A 15,108-nucleotide genomic window follows, 5' to 3' on the forward strand; every position below is an offset into this window, starting at 1 on the left:
TTTATCATCTAAGTTTTTCTATAAATCTAAAATTATTTTTGAAAAGCCTATTAAATAAAATATAACATTTTGTCTTCTTGTATCCCTTTGGGAAACAGTGTAAGGAAACACGTGGTGAGGAGGTTTCTGTGTTAGTATACCCACATTTTATATCATCTTACAGGTCTGCGGTTCCCTTCTCTTGCTTCCTCTGTCCTCTGCCAGAGCTCACTGCTAACCTAGGCACTCAGAGATCCCAGAGTAAGCTGCATCTCAGGCCTCTATGACATTCATGCTGAACTTTTCCAATTAGTAAAATCCAGATCAGGCCACCTGATGCGAAGAGCTGACTCACTGGGAAAGATTGAGGGCAAGAGGAGAAGGGGGCAACAAAGGATGAGATGGTTGGATGGCGTCACCGACTCAATGGACATGAATTTGAGCAAACTCAGGGAGATAATGAAGGACAGGGAAGCCTTGCCTGCTGCAGTCCATGGAGCTGCAGTGTCGGACACAACTTAGCGAATAAACAACAACAAGGTCAGGCCAAGTAGGGTCAGAGAACTTTGAGTTTCCCAGGTGATATCAGGTGGCTTTGAGGACCTAATTGTGGGGAAGTTAATACATGTCCTGAGTCCAGACTCCCAGGTGGAAGATGTTCCCAAGGGCACGGAGGATGTTGTTGTGCACCAGGTTGCAGAGATGGCCCCTGCCTGTCATCCTCCTTGTGACTGCATCAGCTGAGGAGACCCAGCTTGCCCAAAGTCTTGCCTGGTCACACGCCGCATTCATTGACTCATCAACATGGTGACATGAAAGCCCAGTGCTCTCCGCTAAGCTCAGGACAACCCTGAAGGAGCATCCTAGCACAGAGCTCCATGGGAGCCCTGCTGATATCTTCACTAGAATTTTGTTGCAGCTCAACTTCTTCTATCCGGTCCTGCTTCCTCTCGCTCCCTTCCGCAGAAGTTGATTCTAAAAGTACCTCTTGAGAAAATATCATGCTCATCTTCACCTCAGAGTCCATTTCCCAAGGAAACCAACCTGAGACAAAGAGGTTGTGCTGGGTACCAGAAAAGGCAGGGAAACCCTGTGTCTTCTAGGGGCCACACCAGTCATGGATGAATCGAATTATTTGTATATACTACTACGTACTAAATTGCCTTACTATACCGAGAGCAATCAGAGTCCACAGAAGTGTTTATGCCAAAGAGGTGTATGATCAGATCTGTGTTCTGAAAGACATCGATAAAGAAAGAGGAAAAGATTGTAGGGCAGGGCAGGAGAAACTGGAGTAGCCTGATTAGGAGGTAATCATTTTCCTTTATGTAAAAGATAACGGTGGATACAGAGAACTAGATTTAAGACATGTTTAGGAGAAGGAAATGGCAACCCACTCCAGTGTTCTTGCCTGGAGAATCCCAGGGACGGGGGAGCCTGGTGGGCTGCCGTCTATGAGGTCACACAGAGTCGGACACGACTGAAGCGTCTTAGCAGCAGCAGCAGCAGGAGGAGGTTAAATTAACAGGGTCTGATAGGGAATAGATATAAGTGGATGAGTGAGGATGAAGAGCATGGGTCTCTTCTTGGTTTAACCAAATGGATAAATTATATGCCACATACTGAACAGTGTTGGGCAGGAGAAAGGAATGCCTGAGTGTAGATCATGAACTCAGCCTTGAATGTTAGAAGGGCAAAGTGAAGATTTCCAGGTCAAAGGATATACAAGTCTGTATAATGACTTGTATATCAAGATGATTCAGTTACTAAGAAATGGAATCAAGATTTGAACCTAAAATGTATCTGGTTCCAAAGCCAGTGCTCTTGACCATCATGCCACTGAAAATCCCTCACTCTGAAGTCTTCAGAGCTCCATAGAAGGTGTGAAGATGGCTGGAGGTGGAAGGAAGCATAGGGTGATGGAGGCTAGAGATAAGAGGCTGTCCAGTCTTCAGCAGGGTCCATTAATGGGTTTCCCAGTGTGGAATTCATCACTCCAGAACAATGGGATAGAATGGAGGTGTCACAAGGGGAGGGGGAGTCTTGTCATCTCATAGAGGATGTTTGGGCCCTGCTCTGCATTCTGCTTTTTTAACACCTCTCCTGGCCTTGACATCCAGTCGGTCCCTGAGGCCAACGCAGGGATCACAAGGAAGCAGTCAGTGCCTGACTATGGATGCTTGGAGAGTAAAGGGGCGCCAGTTGAGAGTGGGCCAAGGGTCCCAGGACACAACCCTTGAGCTGGGGTTGAGCCCATTCCAGAGGTGAGAGAGAAGCAGGTGAACATGATGGCTCCTCTCTACTTCTGAGTGTTTTCTTCTGCCCCTCCACTTCCTTACCACAGAGCTGGCCCCAGGCCCAGCGCAGACAGGAGAGGCAGACGTCACTGTCCCAGGTATGTTTCTATGTGTGTCGCCTTTACCTCTTTGAGGATGTTCCTCAGACCTCTACCTTCCCCATTCTGTAACGTGCAAACAATCACCATCTCGAAAGCTCTCAACTTCCTTCTGTCAAGTTATCAAAAATAACTTCTCTGCAAGAGGAGAAAAGAGGCAACTTCCTGTATTATATGCAGGGATCCTCAGCAAAGCCAGGAGCCCACACCAGACATTGGACTAGGACTCATTTTATACCTTTGACCCCTCTGGAGTGAAGAGGAAGAGTCTCTCATAAAGCTCAACTATATAGCCAAGAGGATGAGGCCAGAGATCTACCTTCCTTCCTGTAGCTCCGCGGCCCAGGGAGGCCCTGCTACTCAACTCATGCTGGAGCTTTAACCCACCTGCCCATCATGAGCTTCCAGAAGTCTCTGGCCCAGACGACATCTCTGAGGATGCTAGATAGGCAAGGGCTGACAGAGAAGGCAATGGCACCCCACTCCAGTACTCTTGCCTGAAAAATCCCACGGATGGAGGAGCCTGGTGGGCTACAGTCCATGGGGTTGCTAAGAGTCGGACATGACTGAGCGACTTCACTTTCACTTTTCACTTTCATGCACTGGGGGAGGAAATGGCAACCCACTCCAGTGTTCTTGCCTGGAGAATCCCAGGGACGGAGGAGCCTGGTGGGCCACCGTCTATGGGGTCGCACAGAGTCGGACACGACTGAAGCGACTTAGCAGTAGGATTAGGGAAAATCTCTAAGGTGGGATGAGATACAGGAAGGAGCACAAGCTTCGGGTGTCGTATCCCTTGGCTCTGGAAACCCTGAACGTTTCCAGCAGCAACTTATCTGTTTGTAGCAACCTTGTCTGTCCAGTTTATAATTTCAAAAAAAAAAGTGTCCCAGGCCCACAGTTTTTCCCCTCATCACAATCCTGTTCCTCTGACATCATGGAAGTGGGAACTGTCCTCTCTCCATAGAGCATAGAGGTCCAGGCCTCTCCAGGACCACACTGACACCGAGCAGGCTCCAAGGGCCACAATGATGCCTGTCCTTGATTTCCCATCCTGCCCACGTCTGCCCTCCCTCCTGCTGGCTCTGCTGCTGAAACTCACAGGTGAGTGGGACCTCCCTCTGCCTGGTTACCATTTCCTCCCCACCTGCTTCCTTAGAATTTCTTTGAGGAGGGATTTCCTTGGCCCATCGTAAAACAGGCAGAATTTAGAGATCTAGACTTGAATGGCCTCCAGCACACAAAATCTCCCAGTGACTGTGTCTGTTTCGCACCTTCGGGTCAGGTAAAGGACTTGTCCCCATGATCGGCAGGCTGAACAGAGCAAACACGACAGCTCTCATCCCCCAGCCGCTGGGGACACAAGGCTGTCTTTTCATTGGTCACCAGCACAGAGTCGGATACGACTGAGCGACTGGACTGAACTGAACTGAAGTGAAGAAAAACATCCTAGAAAAGATGAGATTATAAAAGCAAGAAAAGAATCCACAATGCCCCCATCGGGAGATAATCAGTGTTAAAGTTTTGCAGAGGTCTGAGTGTTCAGAGAATGTTGGTCAGAAGCGCACCCTAGAGGTCTCTCTGGGGCAGTGATGGAAGCTGAGCCCTGCAGTCTCCCTAGCTTAACTGTGTGGTTCTGCCTCTATTTGCTGGAAAAAAAAAAAAAAAAACCAATTTTGTAGAGTCTTTCCCCCAAGGACGTTGGTCCATGTTGGTAGAAGTTTTGAGTCCTGATCGCCACAGAAGATAGCTTGAGGGGTTTAGATCAGATGAAGAAGGAAGCAGACCATTATCTGAGAGTGAGGAAGAGGTGGGACGGCTTGAATCTTAAGGGAGTGAAATATGTGAGGCACTCCACACCCACTGAAGAATTTTAACCGACATCTACACAAGAATTCACACCAATTTTATACAATCTCTTCCAAAAATTAGAAAAAGAAGCCACACTTCCCAACTCATTTTATGAGGAAATTACTACCTTGATAGCAACAGTAAATAAAGATTGTACATAAGAAAGAAAACTATAGCCCAATATATGTCATGAACTTAAATACAAAATTCCTCAACAACGTATTGGCAAATAGGATTTAACAGTGTATAATGTTATATATTATGACTAAGTCAGATCTGAGTTTCAGTACTGAGAAAATCAATCATTATAATCCATCACATCAAATTAAAGAGGAAATAAATTGCATGATCATGTTAATTGAGGCAGAAAAAGCACTTGACAGATCTAACACCTATTAATGATGAAAACTCTCAAACTAGAAATTGGGAGGAATTTCCTCAACTTGATAACATCCACAAAAACCCTACAGCTATCACTATACTCAGTGGTGGAAGACAACGTTGTCTTTCCAAGATAAGGAAAAATGCAAAAATATCTATCCTCACGACTCTTATTCAACAAGTGGAGAGAGAGAGAGAGGAAGAAGGAAAGAATACAGATTGGAAATGAAGAGAGAAAATTGCACATACCATGAGTTTCTACATAGAAAAATCCCAAAGAATCTACTAAAAATCCACAAATGATCAATCAAATCAATCAAAAAACTCCCAGAACTGAGTTCAGCAAGATGGCAGGAAACAAGATCAACACACAACATCAGTTGCATTTCTGCACTGAAACGGGCCTCCCTGGTGGCACAGCCTGCAATATGGGAGATCTGGGTTCGACCCCTGGGTTGGGAAGATCCCTGGAGGAGGGCACGGCAACCCACTGCAGTATTTTTGCTTGGAGAATTCCATGGACTGAGAGCCTGGTGGGCTACAGACCATGGAGTCTCAAAGAACCGGACACAACTGAGCAACTAAGCACAGCACATACTGAAACAAGCATGTGACCATTTAAATTACCTCCAAGAAAGGTGATCCGTTCAGTCTCTCAGTCGCGTCTGACTCTTTGCAACCCCATGGACTGCAGCACACCAGGCTTCCCTGTCCATCACCAACTCCCAGAGCTTGCTCAAACTCATGTCCATTGAGTCAGTGATGCCATCCAATCATCTCATTCTCTGTCATCCCCTTCTTCTCTTGCCTTCAATCTTTCCCAGCATCAGGGTCTTTTCCACTGAGTCAGTTCTTCACATCAGGTGGCCAAAGTATTGGAATTTCAGCTTTAGCATCAGTCCTTCCAATGAATATTCAGGACTGATTTCCTGGTTGGATCTCCTTGCAGTCCAAGGGACTCTCAAGAGTCTTCTTCAACACCACAGTTCAAAAGCATCAATTCTTTGGCATTCAGCTTACAGTGCAGCTCTCACTTCCATACATGGCTACTGGAAAAACCATAGCTTTAACTAAATGGAACTTTGTCGGCAAAGTAACATCTCGGCTTTTTAATATACTGCTGAGGTTTGTCATGGCTTTTCTTCCAAGGCACAAGCGTCCTTTAATTTCATGGCTGCAGTCACCATCTGCAGTGATTTTGGAGCCCAAGAAAATAAAGTCTATCACTTAGGTATAAACCTAATTTGTATCAAGAGCTGTGTGAAGCAAGCTACAAAATTGATCAAAAACATCAAAGAAGAAAGAACTGAATATGTATATTTAATTATATATAAATATGTATTACATGTTTATAGCTAGTAAGATAAATATTGTCAAGGTATCAGTTCTCCCCAACTTGATCTATATATTAAATGCAATCCCAATTAAAAGCAAGCAGGTTAATTTATGGATAGTGACAGATTGATTCTGAAGTTTATATGATGGAACAGAAGATCCAGAATAGCCTACACACTACTGGAGAGGAACAAAGTGACTTTTCACAAAAATTAATTGAAAATGAATCATACGAGTGTGCACTGGTAACAAAAAATAAAACGTTGCAGTATTAAAAAAATGGATCATAGACCTAAATGTAAAACACGAAACTATGTAGAATAAAGTCTAGATGACCCACGGTATGGCAATGACTTTTAAAATAATAGACTTTATATTTCAAGACAGTTTTAGGTTCACAGCAAAACTAACCACAAGGTACAAGGATCTGCCATACTACTCCCCACCCCCATGCATCCTTGCCTCTCTGTTTTTAGCATCCTCCCCTAGAGGGATCATTTTGTTAGAACTGAGGCACCTGCAATGACAAATTATTAACAGCCAAAGTCCAGAGTTTTCCTTATGGTTCACTCTTGGTGTTGTACATTCCATGGATTTGGGTAAATGTAGTATGATAGGCATCCCCCAGCTTTATGGTATTATACAGGGCAGTTTCCGCATCCTACAATCATCTGTGCTCTGCCTATTTTTCTCTGTTTTCATCCTACTCCCTGTCAAGCACTGATATTCTTATTGCCTAAGTTTTGCATGTCATATAGTTTCCTGTCATGTAATTAGAATCCTGCAGCGAGTGCATGCTAAGTCCCTTCAGTTGTGTCCAACTCTTTGCGACCCCATGGACTGTAGCCCACCAGGCTCCTCTGTCCATGGGATTCTCCAGGCAAGAGTACTGGAGTGGGGTGCCGTGCCCTCACCAGGGGATCTTCCCGACCCGGGGATGGAACCCACATCTCTCATGTCTCCTGCACTGGCAGGCGGGTTCTTTGCCAGTAGCGCCACCTGAGAAGCCTCTACAGCATATGGGCTCATCCTTTAAATTAGTAATAAACATTTAAGGTTCCTCCATATCCTTTCAGGGCTTCTCTGCTCGTTTCTTTTCGGCGCTGAATAATATCCCACTGTCTGGATTTACCACACTTTCTTTATCCATTCACCAAATGAAGGTCTTCTTGTTTTCATGTTTTGAAAATTGTGAATAAAGCTACTATAAATTATGCAGGAGAGTGTGTTCCAGGCCTCTCTCAGCTTCTGGTAGCCTCAAACATTCTTGAAATTGTAGATGGTGTTTTCCCTGTGTCTTTGCATCATCTTTCCACGCATGACAACTAAACTAGGCTGTGCCGGAATTTCTGATTCACATAAACCAAACAATGATGAATAGGTGTTTCTTAAGCCAATAAGTTTGTGGTAATTTGTTATTCAAAGATAGAAAAGAAATATGCTAGGCTTGAGAAATCATTCAAGAGGAAAAATCTTCCATAGTTTGTAGAACTTATCTTACATATACTCTGTGTATCTTCCATGAACTCAGTGTCAGTGCTCCCTGTATAATACTCAAGAACGCACAACAAGAGCAATACTGAGTACTAAGAATTTGTTGCATTGGGTTGAGCATCCATAAACATTACACATTTTAATAACTGAGCTGTTTTCACATTGCAATAGCCAGTTTTATACCCCTTAAGGAAAATATACATTTCATGGAGAATGCAAGTCTCGGTGTCTATCTGGGCACCTCGGCTTCCGCATGAAGAAAGGGAGATGCCTGCGTTTGAAAACTGCGCTCTGTATATAGCATGTTGGTTATCAGCACAATGACCTTAGCTTTTGGCCTTATCTCTAATTCTGGTTGTTGTTCAGCCACTAAGTGTTGTTGTTCAGTCACTTTCACTCTCATTGAGAGACTCTTAAGTTCCTTTTCAATTTCTGCCATTAGAGTGGTATCTTCTGCATACCTGAGTGAAGTCACTCAGTCGCGTCCGACTCTTTGTGACCCCATGGACTGTAGCCCACCAGACTCCTCCTTCCATGGGATTCTCTAGGCAAGATCCTTCTCCAGGGGATCTTCCCAACCCAGGGATCGAACCCAGGTCTCCCACATTGCAGGCAGATGCTTTAACCTCTGCGCCACCAGGGAAGCCCCTGAAGTGGTTGATATTTCTCCCTGCAATCTTGATTCAGCTGGCGAGTCTTCCAGCCTGGCATTTTGCGTGATGTGCTCTGCATACAGGGCTTCCCTGGCGGCTCAGTCAGTAAAGAATCTGCCTGCAGTGCAGGAGACCTGGGTTCAATCCCTAGGTCTGGAAGATCCCCTGGAGGAAGCTATGGCAACCCACTCCAGTATTCTTGCCTGGAGAATCCCCATGGACAGAGGAGCCTGGTGGGCTGCAGTCCACGGGATCGCAAAGAGTCAGACACGATGGAGTGACTATGCACAGCACAGCACTCTGTGTAGAAGTTAAATAAGCAGGGTGACAATGTACAGCCTTGTCATACTCCTTTCCCAATTTTGAACCAGTCCATTGTTCCATGTCTGGTTCTAACTGTTTCTTATTCATCTGCATACAAATTTCTCAGCAGAGAGAAAAATCTGACTCAACTTTTATTTCACATTTTTTATTTACTGTAAATCCATTCATGGGTTCATTGACGATATGTTTATTTAGTGCCGACTATGCTCCAGTCTGGGGCTTCCCTAAAGGCTCTGCTGGTAAAGAATCTGCTTGCAATGAGGAATTGCAGAAGATGCAGGTTCTTGATTTGGGAAGATCCCCTGGAGGAGGGCATGGCAACCCACTCCAGTGTTCTTGCCTGGAGAATCCCATGGACAGAGGAGCCTGGTGGGCTGCAGTCCCTGGAGTCACAAAGTCTCGGACACAACTGAGTGACTAACACACACACACATGCTCCAGGCTATTCTTATATCTTGATGGAGAAAGAAAGTTCCATTTTCCTTTCTATATGCTGGTCCTCTTCTCCTCATCTCACATGGCAATCAAATTTGCGATTTGTATACTTTAGTGCCAGTACATGTTGCTTAAGAGTGTGCAGTCAGACCCCCACCTTGATCTAGAACCAGACCCTCAGAGCATTTTGCACCAAGACAAGGAATATGAGAAATGACACACAGTTTCTTTCTAGGAACTTCAGTTGAAGATTTCCAGGTGAACCAGCCTGAGAGTTCAGTGTCAGCCAAGGTTGGAGATGTCATAACCTTGGGCTGCAACATTCCTGCACCATCTCCAGCAGGGCCTGTCTTGTGGTTCAAGGACACTAGGCTAGGACGAAAATTAATCTACAGTTTCAACGGACGCCAGTTCCCCCGAGTATCCCAAGTGGTAAATCCAATGGCCAACCAAACAGACTATTCCATCCGCATCAGTGATGTGTCGCCTAAGGATGCTGGCATGTACTACTGTGTGAAGTTAACAATAGGGCATCCTGACATGGCATATATAGCTGGCCCAGGCACCTATGTGTCTGTGAATGGTAAGTACAGTTTGACAAATTCTGTCTTCCTGATTTTTAAGATATGTTTTTAAAAATCTTCAACTTGTACCAAATCATTACTCTACACTGGATACTGTACCCCTTCACTCACAATCTGCCCTATAGGCTGGGATTTTGCAGATGGCCCTTCTGATCCTTCTGGCATCCTATGCCCAATATTGAATCAGGCTGAGTTGACAGGCTATGCTCTTCTTTAATGGCCACCGGAAACCAAATTAAGGACAATGGACATTCCCCGTTGGATAGATGTTGTGTAGGTAAAATGCACGACATGTGCGCACTCTATGAACACTTTATGAACATGTCCCAGAAGTTAGAAAACAGAGTTTGGAGGCTTGTTTAGAAAAGGCCTCCTAGAGAGGCTGAGTCACTCTCCTAGCACTTGACCTTACCCTGAGAATCTGCCCTGAGCATTGCACTCCAAGCTCTGTTGTCCTTTTATTCTCAGAGGACAGCCAGTGCTTCTTACTCCTTGCCACTCCGAATTAGTTTCATGAAATACAATGAGATTAGGGTATCCTCTGTTCTGCTGGGAAAACTTGTCTTCTCCAGTAACGTTTTCCTTAAGTTCAGCCGCATTCCATGGCATCTAACTGGCCATGGAAAATTCACACATTGATTTCAACTTGAAAAATATGGGTATAGATAGCTTACCTGCCATTCTCTCCTGGCTTCAAGAGTTCCCTTGTCTCCCTGCTGACATCTTAGGCCATCTATGATTTGATGCTTTGATAACTTGAAAGGAGAGATTATTATCAGGACCTGATATCATGTGGGGTAGTAAGGTTGGTGGTAGTGGGAATTAGGGGTCAGTGGTGGACCCTCAAAATTGATGCAATCCCTTGAGGCTCTTCTCTCTTTTTGTTGAGTAGAATCAACTGTCCCCCTCTTCCCTCTTGAAAGTGAAAGTGAAGTCTCTTAGTCGTGTCTGACTCTTTGCGACCCCGTGGACTGTAGCCCATCAGGCTCCTCCATCCATGGGATTCTCCAGACAAAAGTACTGGAATGGGTTGCCATTTCCTTCTCCAGGGGATCTTCCTGACCTAGGGATCGAACCCAGGTCTCCCACATTGTAGGCAGGTGCTTTACCGTCTGAGCCACCAGGGAAGTCCCTCTTGAGGAGATAAGTAAAAGACTCACACTCTGCCTTCAAGAATATATGCCCACCTGATTTTTATGTTTCTGATTTCTTTACTTCCTCTTTCTCTACACTCCTCAGCATGAAAGTCTCTGCAAATCAGTGACTGATTACCCTTCAGAGGAGAGGTAAAGGCCAATGCCAAGTTCTCTGGACGTGTGGGGTGGGCAGAGGAGACTTGGATCCATCTCCAAGTGTATTGAGCAATTTTTGGCATTTAGATAAGAAGAAGATTTATTTCTATGAACATTACCCATTCACAAACACAGCCCTCCCTATCCATCTTCCTTTCCTTTTCTTAGGGGCTGAGGAATGAAATTGGGGAGGTGATTCATCTAGTCCTCTGAATTGACTCCCCTCTGTTAGCACTTGGGGAAAGAGCTGCCTGTACTTGCAGTGGCCACACTAAACTCAGTGTGTGGGTACTCATACATATCACTAAAATGATGAATGATTGAGGCCCAACCTTGATCTGGATCCAGCTTTCTTAATCCTGCCTAGGTCAGAGCAGAGGAAATGGGAGATGATTTTGAGTTTCTTTTCAGGAATCACACAGGAGATGTTCAAGGTGCAGCAAGCTGAGCTATCACAGACTGTGTCACCTGGGGAAACACTCACTTTGAGTTGCAGCGTACCAGATTCATTTCCAAATGGACCTGTCTTATGGTTCAAGGGGACTGGACCAAATCGTGAATTAATTTACAATTTTCAAAGGGGTCTCTTTCCCAGAGTAAACCAAATTGGAAACATGGCCAAAGCTGGCAACAAAGACTTTTCCATTCGCATCAGTGAAATCTCTCTTAAAGATGCCGGCACGTACTTCTGTGTGAAGTTCAAAGAGGGCAAACCTGACATAGAGTACCAGTCAGGTCGGGGCACCAAGGTGACTGTTACTGGTGAGTTTGACTCTTCCACCTTCTGTCCTGTGATATTGTGACAGTAATAATGTCCTCTAGTCATTGAACAACTACATTCTGCTAGATATTGTCAAAGGTACAGTGTACACTTGATCTTGTCATTCTCTCAGAAACCTGTGATTTAAGTTTTTTGTGGGAGGAGACTCTGAGAGTTAGAAAGGTTGATGAGTGATGAGAGATGTTTTGTTTAACATTCCAGCATTCAACCCACCCTCAATAGCTAGGCTAAACCAATTAAGGTAGTTTCACCCCTACTGGCAGTTGACTCAGATGAGACTGACTTAAGTCAGTTTGTGTCCATAAGAGAAATCTAGGAAACTAATACAATTTTCTCCCCTGTTGGCTAGGAACAAGAAATAATTTTGTCCCGGATACTCCAGTCAGACATTTTTTGGCCATGAGGGGAACCAACCTGAATAAAAATCTACTCTAGAGAAGTGCAAAAATGTAAAGAATGTGGGTTGACAACATTGAATATCCGTATTGCTCCTGATTCCAACCCCACCTCTGGACCTCCAATGATAGGAGAGAAAACCTCTCCTTAAGGCTGTTTGCTAAAGTCAGTACCGTCCTAAAGGATGCCAGCTGATAAAGAGCATCCACGGAGCACTGAAGTACAATTTCCAATCAGTTTTTTCTGTTTCTAAAGTCTTACTGTATTTTGTTTTTCTATTTTATTATGACCTCTGAGCAATACCCGGCCCAAGGAATGATTAAATTGGTGATATGAAAACATTACTGTTTATTGGGCATCTACTATATCCCAAACACTTTCCCTATATTATTATAGTTACCTGCATAGCAACTTGAGCATAACAATGCCTGTCCTCACTGCACAGATGAGTAAACTGAAACTCAAGGAGATTCAGGAATACAGACAGTAGGGGGTAGAGGTGAGGTTGGTCTGGGCTCTCTTCAGCATGCTTTATATTAGTGGAGAACCTTTTCTTACAAGAAGGAGGAACTTAATACATTAGTTTAATGACCCTCCCCTCTCCAAAGAAAACAAAGGAGTTGCGTGATCCTACACCTGAGGAGAGTTCTAGCTTCCTCATGTGTTCAAGGCATGAATCAAGAACAAAAAGTCTGAATTTGGGCTCACAGCCTTGAAGGCTTTTACTCTCTGAAATTCTCTCATCTCTGTCGCTTCCTATATTTGTCTTTCTTGCTTGTATGTAGGCCTTACCAATCCAATAAAGAAAATGCTGACATTCATTCCCTCACCTTAGCAACCAGCATGGGAAGAGAGCTCCTTTTTCCCCAGACTCCACAAATGAGTCCCGTGAATCACTCAAATTTGCCTTTCCTGTGCTTTTTACTTGCTCATAATTGCAAAGGAGAGGAGGTATCAGGTAGAAAAATCATCAACCCATTGAAACAAGTGCTTAACAGACTGAAAGCAACATGTGTCTGCCTCAAGGTCTGAATGCTTCCTATAATGTAGAAGAACATTGAGACCCAGAGGCTGGAAGGTACACAGGCAATTCTCTCACTCCCGTAATCCTTTAGGCTTATGGTTTTGCCTTCTTCCCAATAAGAAGACCCCAGTTAGAGTGGAGGTGGAGGTGTGCATGAGGACGATTTAGAGGGAAATTATCGTGAATTAGTTCAACTTCCCTATTAAAGTACAAATAGGTACCATTTATACATGATAAATGAGAAGTACACATTCATACAGTTTTTAAATACTCAGCTAAGTATACATTTGCTGTAATTAATTGTCACAATTTTAGGGTTTAAAACAACCAGCATAGACTTATGCAAATGGCGTGACAGTGTGAGCAGCTCCACCAATCTACTTGCCAGTGAAATTGGCAAAATAATAATAATAATCATTATTATTTAAAGGAGTGACATCAGCAATAGAGCAGAATAGGAAGGTCCGCAGCCTTTGTTCTGCAGTCACGGGAAAGGATGCCAGTGAAAGCTGTAGGAGTGGGCAGTGTGTTTTATACTCATCCTCCTTCAACCTGGTGTAGCAGCACAACTGGCAGGAAACCTTACGTGCCTGCTCCGCCCTTGGAAACACAGTGGGCCATTCATCCAACATTGCGGCTTGTCTTGGGGCTGACTGTGGGATTAGTTTCTGTATCATCTGACTCAGAACTCTAACAGGAACAGCAGCACAGTTTAGAAATGCAGAGAACAGAAGCCATTGAAGAGGTTTCATTGGAGCTTCGGATATTAGGCAGTTCCACAGGAAGACACAAAGGAGTATATGAGATTGAGAACTCCTAAGAAACAGGCAAGCTATATAGGGAATTTGAGATAGCTAAGCATAATGACCAACCAAGATAGCATATTAAGAAGCAGAGACATTACTTTGCCAACAAAGGTCCGTCTAGTCAAGGCTATGGTTTTTCCAGTGGTCATGTATGGATGTGAGAGTTGGACTGTGAAGAAAGCTGAGCACCAAAGAATTGATGCTTTTGAACTGTGGTGTTGGAGAAGACTCTTGAGAGTCCCTTGGACTGCAAGGAGATCCAACCAGTCCATTCTAAAGGAGATCAGTCCTGGGGGTTCAATGGAAGGACTGATGCTGAAGCTGAAACTCCAATACTCTGGCCACCTCATGCGAAGAGTTGACTCATTGGAAGAGACCCTGATGCTGGGGGCAAGAGGAGAAGGGGACGACAGAGGATGAGATGGCTGGATGGCATCACCGACTCGATGGACATGGGTTTGGATAAACTCCAGGAGTTGGTGATGGACAGGGAGGCCTGGCGTGCTGCAATTCATGGGGTCGCAAAGAGTCAGACACAACTGAGCGGCTAAACTGAACTGAACTGAAGCATAAACACAGCCTGTTGTTCAGTCACTCAGTCATGTCTGACTCTTTGAGACCCTATGGACTGCAGCACACCAGGCTTTCCTGTCGTTCACCATCTCCTGGAGCTTGCTCAAACTCATGTCCATTGAGTGATGCCATCTAATCACCTCGTCCTCCCTCTGTCATCCCCTTCGCCTCCTGCCTTCAATTTTTCCCAGAGTCAGTCTTTCCTAATGAGTCGGCTTTTTGCATTAGACACCCAAAGTGTTGGAGCTTCCGCTTCAGCATCAGTCCTTCCAATGAATATTCAGGACTGATTTCCTTTAGGATTGACGGGTTGGATCTCCTTGCAGTCCAAGGGACTCTCAAGAGTCTTCTCCAACACCACAGTTCAAAAGCATCAATTCTTCGGTGCTCAGCTTTATTTATGGTCCAACTCTCACATCTATACATAACTACCGGAAAAAGCACAGCTTTGACTAAATGGACCTTTGTTGGCAAAGTAATACCCCTGCATTTTAATATAGTATCTAGGTTGATCATAGCTTTTCTTCCAAGGAGCAAGTGTCTTTTAATTTTGTGTCTGCAGTCACCATCTGCAGTGATTTTGTAACTCAAGAAAATCAAGTCTGTCACTATTTCCATTGTTTCCCCATCTATTTGCCATGAAGTGATGGGACTGGATGCCATGATTTTTGTTTTTTGAATGTTGAGTTTTAAACCAGCTTTTTCATTTTCCTCTTTCACCTTCATCAAGAGGCTCTCACAGCCTAGAGAAGATATATCCCCAGAGAAGACTTGAAAGGCCCCAGAATCTAGCCAGGATGATTGA

The 15,108-nt window shown here is 44.5% G+C and overlaps 1 protein-coding gene across 1 annotated transcript; it reads left to right on the forward strand.

The window, feature by feature from the left end:
- Positions 2,060-12,239, forward strand: LOC102171800 (signal-regulatory protein beta-1). Its single transcript, XM_005688326.3, has 5 exons — positions 2,060-2,374; positions 3,319-3,478; positions 9,083-9,430; positions 11,135-11,485; positions 11,854-12,239. Exons 2-5 carry the CDS (start codon positions 3,403-3,405, stop codon positions 11,937-11,939), a joined length of 861 nt encoding a protein of 286 aa, XP_005688383.2. The 5' UTR covers positions 2,060-2,374; positions 3,319-3,402; the 3' UTR covers positions 11,940-12,239.

Source organism: Capra hircus, chromosome 13 (genome assembly GCF_001704415.2).
Source record: "Capra hircus breed San Clemente chromosome 13, ASM170441v1, whole genome shotgun sequence".
Taxonomy (NCBI): domain Eukaryota; kingdom Metazoa; phylum Chordata; class Mammalia; order Artiodactyla; family Bovidae; genus Capra; species Capra hircus.

Coding starts and splice junctions, on each gene's coding strand:
- LOC102171800 (XM_005688326.3), top strand. CDS start 3,403: ATGATGCCTGTCCTTGATTTCCCATCCTGCCCACGTCTGCCCTCCCTC. Junction 9,431..11,134: donor CACCTATGTGTCTGTGAATG/GTAAGTACAGTT, acceptor GTTTCTTTTCAG/GAATCACACAGGAGATGTTC. Junction 11,486..11,853: donor CACCAAGGTGACTGTTACTG/GTGAGTTTGACT, acceptor CCTGTTGGCTAG/GAACAAGAAATAATTTTGTC.